This window comes from Onychostoma macrolepis, chromosome 03 (genome assembly GCF_012432095.1).
Source record: "Onychostoma macrolepis isolate SWU-2019 chromosome 03, ASM1243209v1, whole genome shotgun sequence".
Classification (NCBI taxonomy): Eukaryota; Metazoa; Chordata; class Actinopteri; order Cypriniformes; family Cyprinidae; genus Onychostoma; species Onychostoma macrolepis.
In genome coordinates this window covers 16,907,283-16,931,370 of record NC_081157.1, presented here as the reverse complement: position 1 = coordinate 16,931,370, position 24,088 = coordinate 16,907,283, and the positions used below count along the sequence as shown (strand labels likewise).

The 24,088-nt window shown below is 37.5% G+C and overlaps 2 protein-coding genes across 3 annotated transcripts; both read right to left on the bottom strand.

Moving 5' to 3' along the window:
• Positions 1-428: 428 nt before the first annotated feature.
• LOC131537413 (myeloid-associated differentiation marker-like protein 2) lies at positions 429-3,205 on the bottom strand. Its single transcript, XM_058770791.1, has one exon. The coding sequence runs from the start codon at positions 2,409-2,411 to the stop codon at positions 1,500-1,502; it is 912 nt and encodes a 303-aa protein (XP_058626774.1). The 5' UTR covers positions 2,412-3,205; the 3' UTR covers positions 429-1,499.
• A 1,060-nt stretch (positions 3,206-4,265) lies between these two features.
• Positions 4,266-21,214, bottom strand: notum1a (notum, palmitoleoyl-protein carboxylesterase a). Of its 2 annotated transcripts, XM_058768370.1 has the most exons (13): positions 21,000-21,214; positions 20,842-20,897; positions 15,356-15,745; positions 11,802-11,854; positions 11,615-11,710; positions 11,360-11,420; positions 11,182-11,240; positions 10,036-10,138; positions 9,763-9,954; positions 8,737-8,834; positions 8,478-8,625; positions 8,320-8,367; positions 4,266-7,073 (listed from the first exon to the last, which is right to left on the bottom strand). In XM_058768370.1, exons 3-13 carry the CDS (start codon positions 15,706-15,708, stop codon positions 6,767-6,769), a joined length of 1,518 nt encoding a protein of 505 aa, XP_058624353.1. In that variant the 5' UTR covers positions 15,709-15,745; positions 20,842-20,897; positions 21,000-21,214; the 3' UTR covers positions 4,266-6,766. The 2 variants fall into 2 exon arrangements, with proteins under 2 accessions (XP_058624353.1, XP_058624354.1); XM_058768371.1 differs by lacking the exons at positions 20,842-20,897; positions 21,000-21,214 and having other exon boundaries at positions 15,356-16,588.
• Between the last annotated feature and the right edge of the window lie 2,874 nt (positions 21,215-24,088).

Here is a 24,088-nt window from a genome sequence, read left to right as displayed (position 1 = left end):
TCACGCTTCATGAGCACGTGGGCTTGTGTCAACAGAAAGATGGCAAAAGTGTATCCCCCTGTCCAGTCTGATCAATCCTTATTATTTCCTTATATATCCTCATATCTCGTGGAGAAAGCCTTAATTCCTTATATTTGATATGTTTACTTTTTATAGATGTCTATTTATTCCTCAGTACTCTTTTCTTACTCTCTCTGCCCCACCTATGACTAACAAGTTTAACTTATTAGAGACTTACCATAGATCTGTTGTTTTCAGTTGAAGCTATATAATCTTTAATTACAGACTATTACTGCCCCAAATAAAATGTTGTCAGATTTAGCTAACAGAATTAGCTATAAACACCTATCCACACACATATATTGCAAAAAAAAAAAAAAAAATTCATTTCTGTTCGCTGTTTTTGTGAGTGAGAAAGAGAAAGAAACTGATCTGGGCACAAAAGAATCCAGTTTAATTACCAACATATTTTTGGTTTATTTAAATGTATTGAAAATATGCTATTAAAAAAAACAACAACAACAAAAAAAAAACATACTGAACTATTATTGGAGTCTTAGTAGATTGGCCAGATATGCAGGGCTTTCTAAAATAAAATACAATCCAATACATTACAATAAAATAAATAAAATATGATATGGACAATTCATAAACAAGTGGCTATATTCTCTTCTCCTAGTCAGAGGTCACAGATCTCTCATTTTTGGATAAAGCAGCTGACAAAGTCTGACTGTGTTAGAAAATATATTTTCCAAATGTAAGCATTACCGTATTAGTAATCAAATAATAATAATAATAATAATAATGCTGTTGTGACATATAACATTATATGCATACTTCAGTTATAAAAATTACACTTTAAGTTGTACTCATAGTAGGCCATACAATAAATGTTCTAATTCACAACAAACAAAAACCATTCTTAAAGGGATGGTTCACCCAAAAAATGACATTTCTGTCATCTTTTACTCACTTCCCTTTATCCCCAAACTCTATGACTTTCTGTAGAACATAATATACTTTTTTTTTTTTTTTTTCCAATACAATCCCCAAAACTGACAACATTTTCATGATATCTTCCTTTGGGTTCCACAGAAGAAAGAAAGTCGTTTAAAATGACAAATGTGAGTAAACAATGGCAGAATTAACATTTTTGGGTGAACTATCCCTTTAAGACTTACAGTGTCAATGAATTGCGGAGAGGTATTGTCAAAGAAGTCAATTTGACAAAAAAAAAAAAAAAAAAGTCTAAAATTGCTTTGTTTCCATTCTACTAAGCAAAGTAACAACTTTATTAATTAACACAAAGAAAAAAAATCAATTGCAGTTGGAAAGTCAAAACATTTTCATTCTAATCAAAAAAAATTACAAAAATCCAGACTATTTTAAAGTACTACAAGTACACACAGCCGTATTTTATTAGCGTGGCTGTATATTACAACATTTTCAAGCCATGTTTCCAGTATTCATATGTCCACCGGACTTGAGATGAGCTGATCTTATGCATTTGAATGTGAGACAAATCGTATCCTTTGAGAGTAAACCAGATCGGTGAAGTACAGCACCAGATTGACACAAGTGAACACGGCGATCACCAGCTTGCTGTCCCATGGGCACTTTCCTCTAGGGCAGTCTTCTGGTCGCCCCGGGGTGCCATACTTCTTATCAAAACTAAAAACCGGCCAGACCACAGCAGCACTCAGATACAGCAGCATAGCCAGGAAGGTGTAGATGACCACAAAGCGGTCGAAAGGGAAGCGCAGTGAAGACGTTCTCCCTGAGACAGTGAGAGCCACCACCACCACGGTTACAGCGAAGCACAGGCTGTAGACCACCACGCAGTACTGAGTAGGGATGTGGCGGTTGTATTCACTGTCATTGGCCAGAGCGCCGAAGATGATGCAGGCTATGAAGGCTTGGACCACCTTAAGCAGGCCAGACACGGTGGCCATGTAGCCAACCACGTGGCCCGGCTTGGCCCTTGTGATGAACACCTCGGCTCCGTAAGCGAAGCAGCAGACGCTGGAGCAGACGGTGACGGCGATGCGGTAGTTGCGCACCTCGCAGCCCTCAGATGGGCACTCGGATCTGAGGAAGTAGACGGGGTAGACTATTGACGCCGTGACATACATAAGTGTGGCCAACATGGCGAAGGCCACAGTGAAGTTGTCCCAAGAGATGGGCATACACCCATGTAGCCTCGTCACGTCCAGAGTGAAGACCACCAGTGTGACGGCAAAGCAGAAGCACCAGACGAACATGCAGTAGGTCCCGTAGGTGGCGCTGAATCCCGCACTGTGGGCCACCAAGGCCATGGTGGTGCAACCCAGAAGCAGCTGGCACATCCGGGCAGCGCCGACTCCAGACAGCACTGCTGCCTTGTTTAGATAATGACCTCCTTGGGGGTCCATGGGAAGCTTTGGGTGGATCTGTATGAATCAGATGAGTGTCGCTGCACCTCCACGGCCCAATCCACAAACCTCGCCCTTTGCCTGCCTCTTTATTTAGGCAGCCTTAATGACAAATCTCCTTTACTGCTTCCCAACTCTGCTTTATAATTACTGGAGAGTGTGTGGGATCGGATTACAGTTAAAAACTCTGGATGTTCTCGCTGTCTGTGAGTGAAGAGGAACTTGAAGACAAAAGACTATCCAGCAAACTATAGCAAAAGCAATAGAATGACCATAAGAGAATTGACTTTTAAATTCAAATCATTGCTGTTATTTACATAAAGTTCCGAATTCCAGTCGATGGCTCTCTACGACACCTTAGATCTTGGGTCTTTACATAGTCACCTTGTCCTCGCAGGTCTTGTTCTGTGGTATTTGTCAGTCGATCGTGACCACTGGAAGTTCCACGCAAGTCGAATGTCACCTTCAAGATGCTGCTTTAGCTGAAGTGTCTCTTCATAACAAGCTTAGCAAGATCCAGTAAATATCCCACATGCAATGGAATCAGGTTCCCAACTTTCTTCAAACTTTCTTCTTCTTTTAACACGGATTAATTTAGATCTCTTACTCTCTCTAGCACGGTTTCCACTCTCACACACACTGGCGTGTGCTGGGCTTTGAGTTGAAGTGTACTAGGGAAAGCAGTTTTAATGAGTGTGTTCTGCCGAGCTCAGGGCCACGGGCTCCACCAGCTCTATAAATAGAGCCCTATATTCCACTGTGGAATGGGGTGGGAATCCAAATGTCCGCGTCAACCAACAGTGCAGGGAGTCATGTTTCATATGGTTGCAAACTGCGTGTGTATGTGTGTGAGCTATTTAGGGACAGTTATAAGGTGTAGGCACTGGCACATCTGTCTGGCTCAAAGAAAAATTGCAATGTAATGGCTCCAGATTAAGGGGCAGATAAAAAAAATAATAATAATTGCTTGTCAGTTTGTCAAGTGTACACAGTCAACAACAGCCGCCTAACAGTTGAAACTAAGGCTGTATATGTACAATCCAGGTAAGAGTATGTACCTTTAAAGTACTAATAGGTGCACAGTTGGTTCGTTGTTTTTGTGTGTGTTGTTTTCAAACCCCTCCTCTCCAAACAGTTGGCTCTAGTCAGTCTTAAAGGGTATTAGGGAAAGTTACTTTTAAAAGTAATGCATTACAATATTGTGTTACTCCCTTAAAAAGTAACTAATTACATTACTTACTTGTTAATGTATTATGTTACTTTTGCATTAATTTTTAAATCTGAACTGGGCTTGCTTGTTTTTAATATAAAAAGTTATATTTTTGGCCAATGTAAAAGTCCTTTCACACTAAAAGTGAAATGAATAAGCCTCAGCCTAAAGGAAATGTAAATCCACATCTGCACTTACTCCTGATTCCTCTAAACATGGGGACAGTCAGTAAATGGGAAAACAAAGTAACTGGCATTACTTATTTGAAAAAGTAACTCCGGTATTTTCTTCTGAAATTAAAAAGTAATGCATTACTTCACTAGTTACTTGCAAAAAGTAATCTGATTGCATAACTTGCAATGCATTATCCCCAAGTACTGGTCTTAAGTACGCATTTCACCCTCCAATCAATTCCTGATAGAAGTAGTCCTGTAATGTTATGAATATAAAATATGATTGATGATTGATGTTAAAGTATCATGGTTCCGAATTCAGTTACACCATGAGGTCAGCAGTGAGGCTTTGGGAATGTGTCTCAAAATAAAATGAAAAGGCGATATTGAATGTTTCTTTGAAATAACTGTAATGTGTTCTCTCATGGAAACATACATGCATTCAACACAAGAAAAAAAAAAACAGCATTATTTACAATTTACAAAGAATCACTTCTCTGTGAAAATAGCATTATAAATATGATTTACATAAAATAAATATGCAACTTAGCAATGTAGATTGAGTTTCTGTTAAAAAATATGTTACAGGACAAAATAGCAATTAGTAATACCTTCACATCTCTGTTGTTTTTGTTTCTTTTGGTTGATTTATTTGTTTTTATTATTTTTCATGAGACCGCTACAAAAAGTTATATTAAAAAAGTAATTTCTATTAAATATTTTAACAGTCTAGAGTGTCTTCATTTGACAAAAGTACTCACAAAGGAGTCAGCTGTTAAGAAAACCTATACATAGATAAAGAGCACAATATCCTCTCCCAATCGAGTGAGAATTTGCATTGATAAAACCGTGATCAACCATCGCCTCACTGTCCTGTCAGTACAATGGTGGTTCATTACACAAAAGGGAATATCACTCAGTGTAATTTTGCTTATTTTACCATTAAGATACTAAGAAAAAGATGTCCCAAGAGTTTATACACAGTGAAATGGGTGAAATCCCCATTTTAATACAATGCGAATGAGTTCAACTGAAAGTACACCAAAAAGGTATAGAGACCAACCTGAGTAGCAGGGTCACATTCAGGATAACGTGTGCCTGGAATGTGACTATGAAAAAGAGGATCTGTTGTCTGGAATTAGCATTTCATCCAGGATTTGTGAGCATGTATACATTTGGTACCATAGAGGAATAGTTCACCTAAAAATTCTGACGTCGTTTACTCACCCTCATGTAGTTTAAGAATTTTCAACAACGTCCAATCTTCTGTTTTTGTATACAAGCACAAGTGGATTTATACTGCTTCAGAAGTCTTCAAAAAGTAGTCCATGTGATTACTTCCCTATACCATGATCCTGTAGTATGGATTTTTCATCCACACCATGATACATATTCTGATTTTAGTGCTAGAGCTCACAACGGTCATTCACACTTGAGTTCAGGTAAAAGGCCTGAAGTCACTGATGGTCGTTTTGTGTCTACTTGATCACAAATGAAATTTGAGAGCTATGGCATGAATGGCTTCAGAAGACTTTAAATATAGTTCTGTCATGATAACTCTCGGAGGGATTGGCATGGTAATGTACATGACAATGTTAACGTTGGCAGAGCAAGTGCCGAGACTTGCTACTGCCAATACATTCACAACATGCTGCTGTGAGCATGTAAGAAATACTGCTGCTGCACATATAACATACATGAAATAACCCCTATATAGCATACATGAATCACCACATAGCAGACCTATACAGGTGGAGCTGGGGAAGGTGGAGGGTTTCTGAAGCATGTTGCAAACTGCTACAGAAAGCACTAGTCATATATTTGAATGTTTAGCAGCGAGCTCATTGGCTACTGATACAGGAGAGAACCAATCAGCTGTGCCATGTGATAAATTATGTCATTAGGTCAGATTGAGTTAGACCTATAGGACTGCGCCATCTAGAGTTTCATGCCAGAACTCTGTATTGTATTGATCATATGGACTAATATGTTACTTTTACGGTGCCATTATGTCGTTTTTGGCAGTATAAATGACCATAAACTTTGATGGTAGCAAAAACAGAAACTTGGACAGTTTTAAGAAGCTCTCCAGTTGTGTTTTACTGAAGAAATAAATAATTCATGTTTGGAATGGCATGGGAGATAGTAAATGGTAACAGAATTTATTATAAGGCTATTACTTTTCCTTAAAACACTATTATGACATTTTATCACAACTTAGCCATACCCCAAGAGTGATGTTGGGTTTAGAGCAGATGATCCAGTGTCTGCCTGTTCTGAAATTCCCGTTTTTAAGATTCTTGAGTAGATCTATATGTCTTACATGTACTTCATAAACTCTATAATCTGTGGTACAGATTATAAACTCTATAATCGATAATCTGTTCTCTTGCTCTCTGTATTTTCTTCCTCTGAATGGACATATAAAACTCTAATAAACTGTGGCTAAATATATCGATAAAATAGATTAAAAAAACTTAAAAAAAACACACAAAGCAAACAACAACAACAATGCTGAAGATCCGTAAAACTGGATTACATTCGTGATACTTTTATAACCAAAAGATAAATTAAGAGCAAAGATGCAGGTGTACCTTGTCCTGGTTACATGGTTCTTCAGTACTTTCACTGGTACCGTGTTGTGTGGGGAACCTTTAAACAGTCAGCAGCCCATGGTTTAACTGAGGTGGATCTGACAAGGGCTCCGTTCCAAATCTCTGTTTTGGGCGTCTCCACCATCTCCAAGCTGCTCAGTGATAATAGTATAGACTGGAGCAAAATGGACACCAACTGAAACCAAATGAGGGGATCTGGAGATGGAAGGCCCAAGAGAGTTGGCACAGAGCCCCAACTAAAGGCAGGGCTCAGCCTGAGGTCAAAGCTGAGGTGGGTAAAAGGGGTATGGGGTCGGAGGTATCAAACGGACTGATGGGAAGCACGGTCCCAACTGGGAGCGAGTCCTTCCACGGTATTTAGCTGCCGCTGCTGAGCATGCCCAGTAGCTTACTTGGGTCCATGCCCTGCTGATGGGCCATCTTCTGCACATCAAAGCCCATGTGCATGAGGAACTGGATAACGTTCATCTCCTGTCCCGTCGACTGATCTCGGATCGTTGGGCACGTCGGGTTGCAGTGAGGCCATGGACAGCTGTCGATCAAGTGCACGGGACAGCCTTTGGGAGGGGATTTATTATTTCGGCTGTTTTCTTGTAGACTACGGTCCCAGCAATGGAGCGCTCTGGGTAAAGACGTGCCTTTGACTTGAACGTCGGTCCAGTAACTACAACAAACACAAGAGGGAAGAGCTAGTCAATGAGCATCCCATTCATTTCACTGATGGAAATCAACAAAGCCATAATTTATGCTCATGGTGAAAATAACAGTTGGAACTTTATTTAAATAACTAGAAAAGTGGTAAAATATAGTAGGGGTATAGTTTTCATCTAAACCACTAGATGGCACAAAAAAAAAAAAAAAAATGGCGTAGTACTTTCCAAAACATTTTCAAGATGCACAAGCAGATTTGTCTGATCTTTGACGCGATCGCGCACAGCAGTGCAAAGTTGATTCTGTGCTTCTTGATCTAATATTTGTATGTTTTTTTAATTGTAGATTTAAGTAGCAAATAAGAATCTCTAAAATTAATGCATATATTTTCAGACAAAGGTCTTCTTTATGATTTTCAGTTTTGTTTAAGAATTAAAGCTACAGTTTTTAAATAACCAAAGAATATGTAATAGTATGGTATTTGGGGTAAAAAGCGCCCCTACTGTTGGGGCTAAAGGCGCACAGTAATTAACATAATTAATAGATCGCTGACTTTTCCTTTTGTTCACATGACATGGTTAGATTCAGATGGTAAATGGCATATATTATGTTGGATGTCCATATTAGAGATAATCACCATGTTTAGAATGAAATCATATTTAAAAACATGACATTAATCATATCATATAATAAAATATAATTTGTTGTTACTACTGTAAATATTCAATTATTATTGGATCTACTTCAATGCTTTCAGAATCTTTACTTATTAAAATGATTTTGTCTGGGTTTTAAAATATATTTTTTATATTAACATTTTAATGACAGTATATTTATTGGGCAAAAATGTATTCTTTCATTTTTAAAAATAAGCAGAAAATAGTACAAACTTTGCTAAAGTGATTGTTTTGAACAAGTATTAACTTAGGCATTATTATATAAAAAAAAAAAACTTTAGCTGAAGTATTTGTATCAATAGTATGCCTTTTACCCCGTGTGTTGGGTAAAAGGACCCCCTTGCCCCCTCATACATTTATAAGGTTTTTAAGCAAAATAAACAACTTGAATGATTTATTTTCACACAAAATCTGTTGCTCCATTAGTATTCAATACAACGTATATATTTTTTCTGCAATTATACATTTTAGGTGCGGTGAATAGAATTTTTTTTTTCTTAAAGTGGGCCTTTAGCCCCGTTGTACCCTATAAATATAATTCTGAACTAGTAGAGGTATACAAAATTCAAAGAGATCACTTACTTTCTTGTTATGAATTCATGCGAAAGGCAAGCTGGAGCAAACATGGCACTGGAGGTAAGAAGAAGAGCATTAGAAATAGCAAAAAATGTGGTTTCACGTCAAACAAAAATTAATGTTTTCGTCACAATGAGAGACTCTGAAGGGCTAATCAAACTTACGGGACATCCTTCAGAGTGTTCCTCAGCTCAGTCCCCAGATTCTGAATATAGCGCCATTGGCCCTCTTGGACGGGCTGTCCCGTCAGATGAATGTTGTCTACCGTTAGCTGGGCTTCATCAAACAGCCATTGCACTATGAAAACAGGGCCTGTGACAAAGAAACATCACATTGGATTAACAAAAAGTAACCAAACTCAGTGTCTGTAAGAAATTAGTTAAAATGTGGCCGTGGCTGGTGCCTGGTATGTCCTATACTCACGTTTAATGGTAGGATAAACTTTATATCCAAAGAAGCAGTTCCATTCTTTTCCTTCATAAGCCTGTCGGCATCGCTCAGGTACCACACCGCCCCAGTATCTGTCAAAAAAATAAAAAGTTAGATTCATTCCCAAATGACTAATTCAGTCAAGTTCACATGTGTATGAAGAAAAAGGTAATCATGGAATGCCATTTGTATTTGAAAGACTGTTCACACCAAGTTGAATATTTAATGCGATAAACATTTTAATTTGAATGAAAAAAAAACACATTTTCATGTCGCCAATGTGATGGAGGTTTTCTAATATATTTTCCAATCGCACTGAGAAAAAAGCTGACCAACCAATAAGATTTGCACTTTGGGTCACATCCCAGAGCCACTGCTGTTACATAAAACTACAACTTGGTGGCGCTTATAAACAGAGTATTTTGCTAAGCTACATTGAATAGCAAAGGAAGAATCTGGACCTGGTTCTCTCGTCTCTGTACTCTTGTATTTGGTGTTGTTTGAACAGCATAATGATTAAAAAAGTATGACTAGCTGTTTAAAAACATACTTTCTTCTCCATGACAAGAACGTTATGCAGCACTGCCTTTTTGTTATACAGTCATGAAGTGAAGACATGCAATATGCAAGATATTTTGTTTTGTTTGTTTTTTTAAATGAAGAGGGAATACAGCAAATCAGATTTCTAATATGACTCACCTCTCTAAAAAAAAATTCTCATTGCTTACTGGATTTAATCAACTTTCCATCATAGTCAGCATCACTTCAACACTTTTTTTCCCCTCTAAATCCTTGCAACAAACCATCACCATTAATGTTCTGACAGCATAAACTCCTTAAATGGATAGTTCACCCAAAAATGAAAATTCTGTCATCATTCACTCAACCTCAAGTTGTTCCAAACCTGTATGAGTTTCTCTCTTCTATTTTGAAGAATGTGGGTATGGGGGAGAAAAAAAAAATCAGTGGGGACCAAAATCAATTTTATTTCTATCATAATAAGAAATGTAATATTCTTACTTGATTCCTCTCTTGATGACCTCTGTGGGGGCACAGTTGATGGTGTCCACACAGTCAGTGCAGCGGTATTGTTTGTTGTCCAAGAACCAGCCAGAGTCGGACAGACCCCTGACCTGGATGTTTGCGTGACCCAACTCCTCCAGGAGCTCAGATACTGGGTCCACATTGAGCAACACCCCAGTGCCACCCGCACTTTGGACAAGACGCATAAATTTAGCCAACATCAGTCACGCATATCAAACTCAGAAACCATGGTCTGAAATGTGCACTCACCTGCTTCCAGCTAACAGCAGTATCTTAGCATTGTCCAGACCCTTGGTGAGCAGGTCCTTTACAACTTCCTTTATGATCAGTGAACCCATGAACGCATAGTCATCTGTACACAATAAACAAGTTAACGACAGCTAGTGCAAACTATATAACTTAACTTGTAACAGCTATGTGTTGGACTGCTATACAGTGACAGTATCAAGTGGTTATATATTGATACTTTGATATAATGATCAGACGTTTTGGGTCATTATGATTTTTTTAAAGAAATTATAACTTTTGTTCAGCAATGATGCATTAAATTGTTCAAAAGTGACAATAAAGACATGTTACAACTGATTTCTGTTTCAAAAACACATCTCGGTTTACACAAAAATATGAAGCAGCGCAACTGTTTTCAACATTGATATTAAGATATGTTTCTTGAGCAGCAAATCAGCATATTGGAATGATTTCTGAAGGATCGTGTGACACTGAAGACTAGAGTAATGATGCTGAAAATTCAGCTTTGCTACAACATTAATACATTTTTGAATATATATTTTTTATTTTAAATTATTACTTTATTAAAAATATTTCACAATGTTGTTATTTACTGATTGTTCATATAAATGCAGCCTTGGTGAGCAATTGAGACATCCATCAAAAAAAAGTCTGAGACCACTAGTGAAAAATCATATTAGATATTAAATTATAATTAGATTATTAGGTTTCACTTTATTTTGATGGTCCCTTTAACACATTCTATTGACTATAAGTAATGTTGCACCTACATTTCTACTGACTCTCATTAGAGTGTTAGTAGTGTATTAGTTGACTGGTAGGGTTAGGGTTAGATTAAGTTGACACGTTCTTGCAAAGTTAGTTATAGTCAGTAGAATATCTGTTGGGAGACCAGCACAATAAGGAGTTAGTAGATATGAAGCAGACAGTCTACTAATACACTTATGAGAGTTTGTTGACAAGTAGTTGCAACATTACTTAGTGTCAACAGAATGTTCAAAAGGGACCATCAAAATAAAGTGTTACCGATTATTATAGTGAACCCATTTTATTTAGGATAATTTTTCAAGTGAAATGTCATCTGTGCATGGTAAACCGTGTGTACCATAGTGGTTAATGTATCATCTGTTAGGTAAGGAGTCTTACTTTGATCAGTTTTTGGGGAGGCTCCACTCCATACATCACTTGAGCAATATGGGATAAACCTAAAAAGTGATGAACACAAAGATTTCAGGTCCAAAACGGTGCCAACATAACCATTATGAAAATCACCCAAATAGGGAGAAGTAACAGAATATTTAGTTCTCTATAGTGGGATACTCACACCATGTTGGCATTCCACCAGTGTGGGTTTTCCTCTGGAAGCGAAGACAGTATTCCTGTGCCTAAAGTTAAAATAAAGACATATATTATGAAATGATATAAAATAACAGAAATTGGAATAATCTCGGTATATTCATTTTGAAATCTAGCTCATGTATGTTTATTGCGCCAAGAATTTGAACTGGGTGTGAATAAGCCTTTATAGTAATATTATTAGAAATGGAGTTTCAGTTGAAAGGCTGTTGGCATTTCTAACCTGTCTTAGTTTGTGGCCATTTGGAGGAGCTCATGAGCCTCCTCATGGTCTCGTATCTGCTGTCACAGTTCTCTTTGTTGAAGCAGTACCAGCCACCTGCAGAGAGAGACGAGTGTCTTACATGATCTTCCTGACAGATACACACAATGATGAGAGTCATTCTGATGATTGAATGCTTCACACTTACCCTCCAGAAATATTAACCACCTTCTGCTTCCTTTGGACTCCTTCAGGTAGTACCTGCAATAAAGCAGATACTTACATTAAACCTACACACTTAATTATACATGCAAAGCACTACCTTTTTATAAATTCAGTAAAGTATTGAATTAGTTCTGAATTATATAGTTCCTCAACATATACAAGGTTATTGTTATCATGTAATCTGTTAACAAAATGCACGTTTTGTGATTCTAATCCTGAAAAGACAATGAATGTGCAGCACATTCAAGTCATAAAAGTGTGTGTGTTGTATATAAGCTGTACATGCAGATGATATAATATTATTGAAATAAAGGCCACTTGTACTTATGACTATTTGGAAGCACACTTTTAAAAAAAGTGCACTTTCTAATAATGTCAAGTTTAACTTTAAAGTATGTTTTAATAATCTTTCATCATGTTTTACAGAAATGCACTTAAATTTGATGCGTTGACTAACATAAAGCACGAGATTGTTTTTAACCATAGTGTTATTCAATATTACATATAAAGTTCATATATTTTAAATATACTAAATTGCATCTCTATCATTACAAAACTGTTACAACAAATATATTTAAATACATGACATACGAATTTCAATAGAAATTACATTAAAGTATATTTTAGTATTCCATAATTTTTTGCCAATTCATTTAACAGCGAATTTTAACCATATTTCAACAAGTCATTTTGAAAATTGCACATACAGATGTACTTAAGTCTTATAAGTGGGTCAAAAAGCACTCTAAAGTTGATGCATTTATTATTATAAATTATACTAGAATACATTTTAATTTAATTGCAATTATGATGCAATTAAGTGTCTAAAAACATTAAATTCAGTTTGATTTTTTTCTTTATGCAATGTTCACAGTATCCACAAGAGGGCATTCGGCTATTGTGTAAACTCAGTCCATCTCAAACTTCAGTCATTTTTTGCTTGTGTGAGAAAAGTTACAGTTGCGGTTCAGTTTGTTACTTTGAGGGGCATCAGTCTGCCATAATTAAAGACAGCTTTAATATGCATCCAATTTACGCCACTTGAGACCACATTTTTGGCATATGGTGTACATTTCTCACTGTTACCCACCTCACCACTACTTACACGCTAACGATTTATGCTTCATTACATTGCAATTTATAAAGATTGGGCTGCCAGGCCTCAGAAACTTAACCTGAACAAGTTATAAATGCAGAAAAAATTAGGATAAGCCTAAATGCTTTTCTGCAGTATATAGGAATGATTTTGAGTTTCAGAGAACCTGAGAAATCCATGAGTGGAGTCCATCCATGTGTAACAGCATATCACACGACACACAGGAGACCTTCTCTACAAGCACTGACTGCAGATCTGAGAAAGAACGCAGGCTGCTGCCAAAAAAATATTGCAGCTTCGGTGCATTGAAGAGCGTCTACGGTGAGCATGTTCCCAGAGTCAGAGTTTATGCCAGCTCTGAATCCCTGATAGCAAAGCATAAGAGAACTCTAGACTACTCAAGCTTCATCATAATATTAATTATGATTCGTAATTAGGAACATCAGGATTTTGCAAGTCAGAATCTCAGAAAAAGATGCTCAGTTAATGCTGGTTTGCTACTGAAAGCTTCAAGCTTTTAGATTGCCACTTCATCATGTAGATCTAGTGTAGAGATTTTTTTATCTAACATTAATAATGTTAATTACAAATGTATTTGAAAACCAATTTCCCTGTGAATATCCCTTAATCCAAAACACTGATGTGCATAAATGTGATATGCATAAAGTATACTTAAGTTGCTTCATTTAACATGTTTTTGAACCTTATAACAGCAGAAATAATTTTATTTGTTGCATGATAATATGGAGTTTCAATGATGCTGGAGAATAGTATGATCGAGACCCAAAATGATCATGTAAAATAAGGAAATGCAGTACAGGATACATTGACAGATTTACAAGATTTTACATTATTTATAGATATCATTGTTATTATTAGATTAGTTTCCACTGGCAACATTGGCCTATACACTGTACTGTCACAAGGAAGGAGTACTTACGCACAGCTGGATCAAATTTTCTACTTCTGTACATCTGTCCCCACTTTTACATTTTACAAGAGTCTAACTTTTTAACTTAAGTGCTTAAGATTTAATTTTAAGACAGCAGAGGCTCAGGTATGTCATGTAATGATGTGTCTGATGCCTAATAAATTATTCATATTGTAAATAATGTACATAACAGTTATTTTGAACATAGCAGTCGTATTGTAGTGTCTAAACCCAAGCAATATCATTCAACCAATATCCTGCTCTTATAAGAATTTCACTGTATACCCTAGTAATTGGGCAATATAGCCAATTAGCTCATGTTGTTTAGACCTCAGTATCTTGAGTTGAGTTTCAGTCACCAGGTATGCCAGAAAAGCGACATTCAAAAATACAAATAATGTGAAAAAATCAGTGCAATACTTGGAAGGTGTGGGTGGATTGGTCACTGAAACCCCATAATGATTGACCATTACTCTGAGGACAATGTGCCCCTCATGGTGGTTTTGAACTTGTTCTGACATTTTCAGAGACAGCTTTTTCTGCTATAACGTCAAATAAAATAGATATTAATCTAAAAGATCAGCAGTGGCATGTCTGCAAAAGCCAGTTGCAGATGTCACTGAAATCAGGCATTTCTACTATATATTTGTCATGTCTACCGCAGTTGCCCATCAACTCCAATGCAGATTTTGGATATGTTGTAAATACTGTAAACTCTACCTACAGACTATATTAGAGCATACATTTCCCTCTTACACTACACAAGCCCCACCCACCTGTCACTGTATTACCATTTCTTAGTGATTCCCTCGCGAGTCTTCTCAGCCTCCTGACGTGCGCAACTTGCTCTGACATCTTCATCCCACATTTGTATTATTGTTTTAATAGTAATATTACACTCATGATGTTTTAATAGGCCTAAATCCTGATTTAACATGAAAGGGTCATGCCATTGTCTTTCTCCAGAAAATGAATTTCAAAACCTATAAAAATTAGATGAAGACTGACTTAGACAACACACTCTCAATTCATGAATGTCAACAAATTGAAATGAACAACTTAGTAAGTAAAACCAATGCAGTGATGCCAAAGCTCTTGCTTAAGCACTTGATTTTGAAACACCAAGTAAATTCAGGAAGCAATGACAGAAATTGTTGTGACAAGGTGGATGGACACACAAAAAGTGTTAAGAAAACATTAGACTTTAGGGGTATTAAAAATAGTAGCCTATGCATACAATTTGAAATAGTATAGGTACTGTCAGTAGAATCATAATAATATAACTCTTCTGACGATGTAAGAAACTTAAGTTACAATCTTTCTGTTGATAGTTTATGACAGTGATGGCTCAAGTAAACAAAGTTTTATTGTACTCTAGTAACGATAACGGATGAGACGGTGGTGTGAATCTGAGCGCGCAGATGATGCAGCCTGTGATGCCCAAATATACTAAGTTGGCAGACCATTGGGTTACCTGAGGTTTGTGATTGTAACCGGCTTGTCGTCTTACCCTGCTGGGGTCCCATCGTTACAGGTGACTGATGTATTCTCCAGGAAATGTAGCTTCATGTCGTAGTCGAGCTTCTGGGCCGAGCAGGGGTAGAGGGACTGCGCTAAGTTCTTCACCTGAGTCATGAAATTGTCCATGTTTTCTTCAACAGCTGTGAAATCCAGTGAGAAGCTCTCGGTGGTTTCGGCGCGGTCCCGGTAATGAGCGGAGGGAAGCGCTCGTCGTGGCTGCGGGTTTCGTCCTCCGCGGAATTTCCTCGCGCCGAGCGCGACGGACTGAATCAACCCCAGCATCACAGCCCAGTGAATGACTTCCAGCACCCTTATGCTCCTCTGCGGCCGCCTGCACTCCATCACGCTTTCCTCAAAATCCTGAGAGGTTGCTGAAAATCTGCAGAACCGGTTACACAAAATTCAAAAGCAAAACAGTTTCACAAAGCCAAAGTAACTTAAGTGAGATGAACAGGTGAGCTTTCTCAGTGCAACACTTAGGAGTCCTTTAAGTTTTTTTTGTTTTTTTTTCTCTCTCTTCCTAATGTTCAATAGACTGGGTCCTCCACTGGCATGACATTCTTAAACTGACTGTGGTGTGCTCTTCTGTTCAATACCTGTGTATTTAACCGCTCTGGGTTTTAACCCTGCTCTCTTTCCCATGAACCAATCGCTGTGGAGGGCAGTGCAACGGGGCGTGATCCGGGCGCACTGATTTCTGTCCTTTTCATTTATTGAAAAAATGCCCATAGTTTGGTCCTTTTGATCTACGATATTTTACTTGATGTGGTAGCTTTTATTGGCATTGAAATGCCTGTTTCCTAATCCACGCGAATTTATAGAGTGAGAATAAGACTCTTCTGACACACACGGCTTTCGTGCATTGGGAAAAAAATATATAGGCTAAATATATGCAACGAGAATAGCGTGAGAATCTATAAGCGGCATTGGAACCTAAAACGCACACAAAATTGCTACTTTATTATTAGGCTAGTATGCTATTATAATTTTATATATATAAAATATATATTTTATCATTTATTATTTGGTGCCTAACTTTAAATATATCATTTATGCAACTCATTTTGTCAAATTTCCTCCACTAGGTCCAGTGTAGTTTTTTTTTTTTTTTTAATTTTTTAAAATTTGTTTTTATTTCCCCATGTCTCCACTGCGACGGAAACTTAGTCTAACTTATGCAGGTATTTTTGTCAGTATAGAGATTCCGCGACTTTTTATCTGCAGGAGTCTGTTGACGGGGCCTCTGAAGATCAAAGGAGTCGGTCATCACTCCTCCACCCGTATGAAGCCCCTTCCAGACTTTCCCTCTGCTGTATAGATTTGGAGTCGGATGGGAAACCCGCGCCTTACAGGAATGCTCCGTTTTTTTGTGGCTAAATTAAATGTTTCCTTGCTAGAGTAAATGCATCATTTTCTTTTTATCACGTTGTCAGTCAAACAACAAATTCACTTTTCTTCACCATGGCTAAAGGCTTGTGCTGCTCTATTCATTCATCTCGCTTATTTTCAATTTATTTTATTCACTCGAGACCTTTAATTCTCTCTCCCTTTACAATGATGTCTTCATTAAAGTGTTTCACACTTCGCATTAATGTAATGGGCTTCGCTGGATTCCTGCGTCGGCCATTAATCGGCCATTGAGCGGTGAGATAAAAGGGTGTCAAGTGGCTGGTGTTAACGCGACACTTAACTTTACACAAGCCTGTTGTTTCAGACCACTGCTCTCACTTTTATGCATGCAGTGCCGTGGAAACGGGGGAACTCGCCCATTGGCGTCGATTCATTCCGTCACTTACCGCGAGTCCTCCTTTGTTCAGATGCTAAATACTTGAATAGATCAGTCATACACTATTCAGACGCAGATACGTGGACCATTAAACACTCAAGCCCATAGGTAGGTCTGTCCAACGTTGGCTGCAAAAAGTACTGGGACACCTAAGCTTAAAAAAATAAAATAAATAGTAGTAATAATAATAATAATAATTAAATAAATGGTATTAATTTGCTAATGAAATATCAAGTTAAATATGAAATGTTTAATATTAAACTAAAAATTGTAAATAAAAAAAAACACTTAAAAAAGACAGAGTATAGGCCTATTTGGAAATGTCAGTGGATCCGGTTGATATAAAGTGATTTTCTACACCTGTGGTTACTCCACTAGGACATCTGTGTGAACTTGAACTGACTTCAAGCACTAAAAAGTACTGGCATGCATTTTCAGTACTTTTTAAATGGCATTATTTTAAAGTGAATTAATAACTCAAATAAATAAATACTGAAAGATGATTTGCTTGATTCCACAATAAAAATGCTGTCAATTTATGCTGCATTTGTACATTTGAGTTTAAATAACCATCATGATGTGATTTTGACGGCATTTTAAATTTTGTACAAGATTCAGAAAATGTTGTTTAATAGTTTTAATTTGTTTAATTGTTTATTCTCTTCTAGCATTAAAAAAAAACAAAAACAAAAAAACACTGTATGTAGCCTATAGAGACAGCAGCGCTGAATAAATGGCATTTGGATTCTGTTTGTTAAACATTTTCTATACCTTAAAATGAATAGTACTAGAATAGAACTGATCCAGTTCTGAACTCAGTAACTTTTTTTTTTTTTTGTTGTTGTTCTTATTCATCTTTGAGTGTTTTTTTCTAATAAATATACATTTTACCAACTATGCCAAGCTCTATTTTACCAGCTAAAAATGGCGAGTAAAAATCCTTATCCTTAATAAAATAAATCATGAACGAGTGGAAGACAAATGTAAATTCATTGGTTTAAAAGAGTGGGAAACCTTTATTTACAGAAACCATGTGTTGGATTGGGGTTGGAGCTGAAATTTGCAGGATGGTAGCTCTCCAAGAGCAGGGTTGGAGACCCCTGCTATAGATTAGATTAAGTTCTGAAAACAAATTTAAGGCTATAGAGTTTTGAATATGTTTGAGTCAAAAAGGTAAGAGCCACTGGCATACTACGTATTTGGGCTACTTTTTTTAGTGCTTTGCATCCTTTTTAAAGCTTGACAGTTATAGTCTCCATAGACCTTTTTCACATTTCCGGGTTTCTCAGCAGCACTCGTCATAGTTGGGTAAACTTCGAGAGCAGTGAATGAGAGAGGATCACAAACATTTTTTTGCATTCCAATTTGCTCAAATAGCAAAAGAAAAACTCCACAATAGTGTTTATGACTTTCAAAAAAAAAAAAAAAAAAGGAAAAAATAAAAATGGGGAGAGACTGATAACGGCAGTCAGAAGAGAGAACAATGACTATGTTTACATGGACATCAGTAAACTAATTATTTACCTTATTCTGAATAAGACAATATTATGATTAAGGTGTTTACATGAGTTGCTTTTAGAATGATCCTTTCATGTTCCCGTTTTACATGATATAGTACATAGATCGATTAATGGCACACGTCATTATGTCACCACGCGACGCCATCCGACGTCTCCTCCAGAATTTCACGAGTAAACATAGTTCGTCTTCGTGATGATATATACATACACAGTTTTGGGTGTTTCATTGAGTGCATACAGGCGACGGTGGCGTTGAAGCTCTTTTATTTGCCATCAAACGGCTGACCACTGCCGTGTGTGCATCCTGTCGTAAGATGCAGCTAAAAATCCTACATGACGGTAATAGTTTGATTAAGGTGTGTACATGTCTGTACTGCACCTCGATAATACGACTAAAATAGGAATACTCCACAAGTCTTAATTCAATTTGTTTACTTCGATTATGACTTTAGCCGGATTAAGGTAATCAAAAATCTCTGTTTACATGGTAGATTCTTAATCAGAGTATTGTCTTAATCGTATTAAAGTCCATGTTAGCGTAGTCAGTGTCAAATTTACAGTCTCTCCCATAGAAGCTGCATTAGAAACACCCTCGCATTAGCGTTACCTAGTTTATTTATTTTTTGTAATTTGATGCAAATGTGATTATAATACAAAGTACAGTGTTATAAATGTACATACATCTTTTAAAAAAAAAATAAATAAATGTAAAAAAAAAAAGTTAAGGATTTACGACATTGATGACCATTGAAATGAGTCTTGTGAAAAGGGTCCAGGGATTTAGTCAGGGAAGCGTCATGTTTAATTTGACAGTAATGAAAACAAGGCTATGTGGGACGGAAATACAGTGTGTTCGATGGATTGTACTTTTGTTTAACAACATGCCAGATGTTCAGCTGGCGAAACATGTTTCCAAGAGGGAAAAAAAAAATAAAAACCTCCAATAAACTGTTTTTAATGTTTTAAAAACTATGTGATCTATACAGTGCATGCTATTGTAAAGACTTTTAGTCTGTCCCTCAAAGCCTCGTTTTAATCCACATAAAATTCAACATGACTATCTAACCTGACTAAGATCTGTTGAGCGGAAAACTGTTCATAATTTGTGTCTGGAGGGTTTTGAATGACACGGGGTGAGTAAAGGATGACAATTTCCATTTTTGGATGAGTTATCTTTTAAAAACTCAGTTGTGAGGGGTGCGTACTGTACACATCGCATGGCTCTTCCTGTTGAGCTATAGCAATAGCATGAGGTGGCAGGATCTGTCTACATGAGGTCACACCAGCAGGACTGATGGTATTCATTGGGGAACTTCAAACAGATGTTTGTATAGATTAGAGCATGTGGTGGACTCAGAAGGAAAGGGTCTGTCCCTAATTCAGTCTAGTCATTTTGACCCATGCCTCCCATTTTATTACACGTCATCTTTGGAACTGTAGCCATTAAATCACTCACAGATGGATCTTTACTTCTGCTACACCTTCTCAAGGGGGCCCCGTCACACATGGCAGCATGACATTGGGGATAACATTACTATTGCGTACACAGCAATGAACTGCAGGTCTTTGCAGTAACTCACCATTGCACTACAAGAGATGCTCTCTGAAGTACACCTAGATATGGGTCTCATGCTGGTCCAAGTGGGTCAATCTGAGAAATAGGGCATTTGAAAGTGACCCAGGAGCTTCATGTTCCTCTCTAACCTGTTTTCTCTAACTCTTCGGCTCTGTCAGAGTCAAAGGCTGTCTTTTATCTCCAATCAGTTGCATGTGCCCTCAACAGATACTCAGGATTTACTGCTTCACTCTTGCCTGGCAGAGCTGCTCACAAGACCATAATGCTTAGCACTGATGTACATCAGTCATCACAAAGAGTGTGATACAAAACGAGTGAAGACAGTTTTAAATCAAACCCTGTGCATGTTATGTATGCTCCTGGTCTTACTGTGCACTATTCTTTGGTGCCAGTTATTCCAAATTATCATTTCAAGTTAACATTTCCAATCAAAGTTTTGAAAATGACATCAAGACAACACTGATTGGTTATCGGCTCAACAAGATCACTCGCCTTCATTAGTGACTATCCTGAGCTGTAGCATGAAAGGCAACAAACAAGAAAAATATGCCTAGATTATGATGGTTGTGAAAAATTATATTTGTTCAGATTACCTGCTTTCTGAATGTCATCAATGGAGAAAGATGCTTTCTGACCCTATACTGGTGCGCTGTAAGGGGAAAAGAGTGTAAAAAAGAAAAAAAAAAAGAAAAAAGTACAATAGTTTGTTACTGAGGCAGTATCCAGCTTCATACTTTATCTACCAACCTACCTTTTTAAGTGCGTAGTAATATGTACCCTATGAACCTTTCAGGAGTATGCAAGGTTACACAGATATCCCTTTGAGAGTACTGCCCCAGTTTGTGTCAGGTAAACTCAGACATGAAGGAGAGCTGGATTCAAGGGCTTAAATACACAAGGACTAATCAGAGAAACAAGAAACAGGTGAGAACAACCAGGAAATCACAAAGGGAAACAGGATCAGGACAGGGAAGGGTCCTCCAGGGGGTTGATACGATGGAAATCACCAGGAGAAGGTAAGGTGGACCAGGACCATGAGGTGGAAGAGGACAACAAGGGAAGAACCAGAAGCACATGGAAAGAACCACTGGACTTGGGACCACCAGGCTGGGGAGTGCAGGGAACACCAGACTTGGATCAGATGTTCTTTTTGACAACAATAATAACACAAGAACTAGGAAACAGAGAAACACGGGAAACAAAACTTAGCTTGCCGGTGTACATACTGAGAAAGACCAGACCTGTGGCTTGTTACACAAAGCCCGTTGAACAAACTTTAAATTACAGAGTAGGCTTAAAGTTGACAAAACTAAACAAATCCAAATCGATTTAGATCAGGTTCAGCGGGTTCAAAATGCTCACTATAAATATTCTCTGAACTCAGGGTTTGAGTCAGAGTTTATGATTAACTCTGGAGTGTGTGCACCTGAAAGTGTGACATCTGCAGCACACCGGAAATCCTACAAAACATGGAGAGCATCAGCTGGATTCAGTTTTTGTGAAACACTCCACTTCTCTGCTGAAGATAAAGAGATTATGAAAAATATCATGAATATCATGAATGCTTCTGCTGAATATATTATATGGATAGTTCACCCAAAAATGAATATTACACCATGATTTACTCAAGCCATCCTAGGTATATATGACTTTCTTCTTTCAGACAAATACAATCGGAGTTATATTAAGAAACGTCCTGGCAGTGAATGGGGTTTAAGATTTTGAAGTCCAATAAAAGTTCATAAGCTCTGGTGAGAATATGCTAGTTTCACAAGAACCAAATCTCCACTTGGCTTTTCCTTTACACTGGCATTTTGTTTTGCTCCGTACACTGCGCTTCTGTGTTCATCACTTCAACGTTCGTCACCACACTTGCCTACTTCATCCGCTGGAATGCCACTCTTTCATGTAAGCATGTACGTCAGTTAGCAGAAGCTAAAGATTACAGTTTATAAAGTTTTACATATGGAAATTGTTCTTACAAAAATGCATTAAAGGGCTTTATTAACCGCCCCAGAGCTATGATAGATTTTTGCACTTTTATTGGACTTCAAAATCTTAAACCCCATTCACTGCCATTATAAAGCTTGGAAGAGCCAGGACATTTTTTTTAATATAACTCCGATTGTATTCGTCTGAAAGAAGAAAGTCATACATCTGGCTTGAGGGTGAGTAAATCATTGCTAATTCTCATTTTTGGGTGAACTATCCCTTTAATGCAAGTAAATCAGGAACAGGAACAGGAAAACACTGCAAACTAAACACCCATATACAAAACAAGAGCACAGGGACAGGGACAACTTTTTACAGTTGTACTTCTAAAGGTACAATTTCTGCACATTTTTTTCTGAGAGTGTGTAGTTACAACATCTACCAGCAGGGGCTGTTTAATCAATCAAACCTCCTCCACAAATTGCTCTTATATTTAACCCCTCTAACCACCTGCTACCATTCTGGTATGTAATGCCCATTTTCACAAACTAATCAATCTCCAATGGGGGAAAAATATCTTCATTCTACATGTTTTCTTATTAAATATCTTGTTTCATGTGGAAACCCATCAGATTACTGAAATGAAATGGTTTGCAACTGGTGTTTCATGTTGCCTTTACCACAGTTCGGTTTTTCTAACCCAATTTTTTTTTTTTTACCATCCTTCCTTTGGCTCTACTCATTTTGTTCAATTCTCATATCTCCTACGCAGTTAGTTAAAAGAGCCCATCCGCAATCATCAAATTCTTCTCGCTGGAACTGTTAGGTCAAGTTACATCAAAGAGATCAAGAAGGATCAAGCTCTTAAAAGGGACAGGCTCCAGCTCCCATCATCAGAAACAGGTGGAAGTCCTCATTCCAAGAACAAAGCAGAGATCGCCATCTACAAAACCTTTGTAATTCACTAAGAAGTTTCTTTAACAGATTTCTTTAAAGTGGCACCCAATTTTTGGGGCAGGTTGAGTTCAAGTATAACGTCTCAGTACGGTGTAAGGGTTAAGAGTGCATGACTGCATCTCAGGGTGTCATTGGAGTCACACTTGAATTTGACTCTGCATTTGATGGTATTAATCTACAAAGAGCCTGGGTATGATAATCCAGTAAAGCCTGAAGAATCCTAATCAGTAACATGGTATAAGATCCCAGTGAAAAATCCTGCAATCATATTTCAGAGCATCAGATGTTGTATACGTACATCATAAAAACAAGCAATCACTTTTTTTAGGTCTTTTTTGCGTGTTCCGTGCTCCATTAATGTGTTCTGCGTGCACTCCATTGAATCCGTAAACAACCTTGACCATAAACATAAGTCATGAGGTGCCATCTAGGAAGTGGACTTCAGTAGAGTAAGAAGAAGCAGGAGACATCTGTCAAACAGGCTCTCCTTTCGTAACCAGAGTGTCTCTATTGGTTGCAGATGATGCCCCATTTCATGAAGAAAGACTAACTACTTCAAGACTGTGCAGCTTTCCTTTCACGTACCCTGGCATAGAGAGATTATAGGAGTAAAGTTGACAGCTTGTATACTAGTTCAAATGGGAGATGACTAATTTGTTTGTATGGATAATATTGGATAATTTGTTTGTGTGGATGTGGGTATTTAGAAATGGAATCACACTTGGTTGATCTATGTCTAGGGTGGAAAATCAGGCAGAGGAACCTTTAAAGCGGCAGATCAAATCCTGTTTTTATTTAACCATTTGTCTGTTTGCATTAGTGATTTTTTTTTTTTTTGCAGAAGCCCTCTTTTTCTGACATATCTAAGTAAAACCACATCAAATGTGCTCCTGTGCTGTTAGCGAAACCAGTTCTGCACTCTACTGTATTTTCCAACGAAAAGTGTTTTGC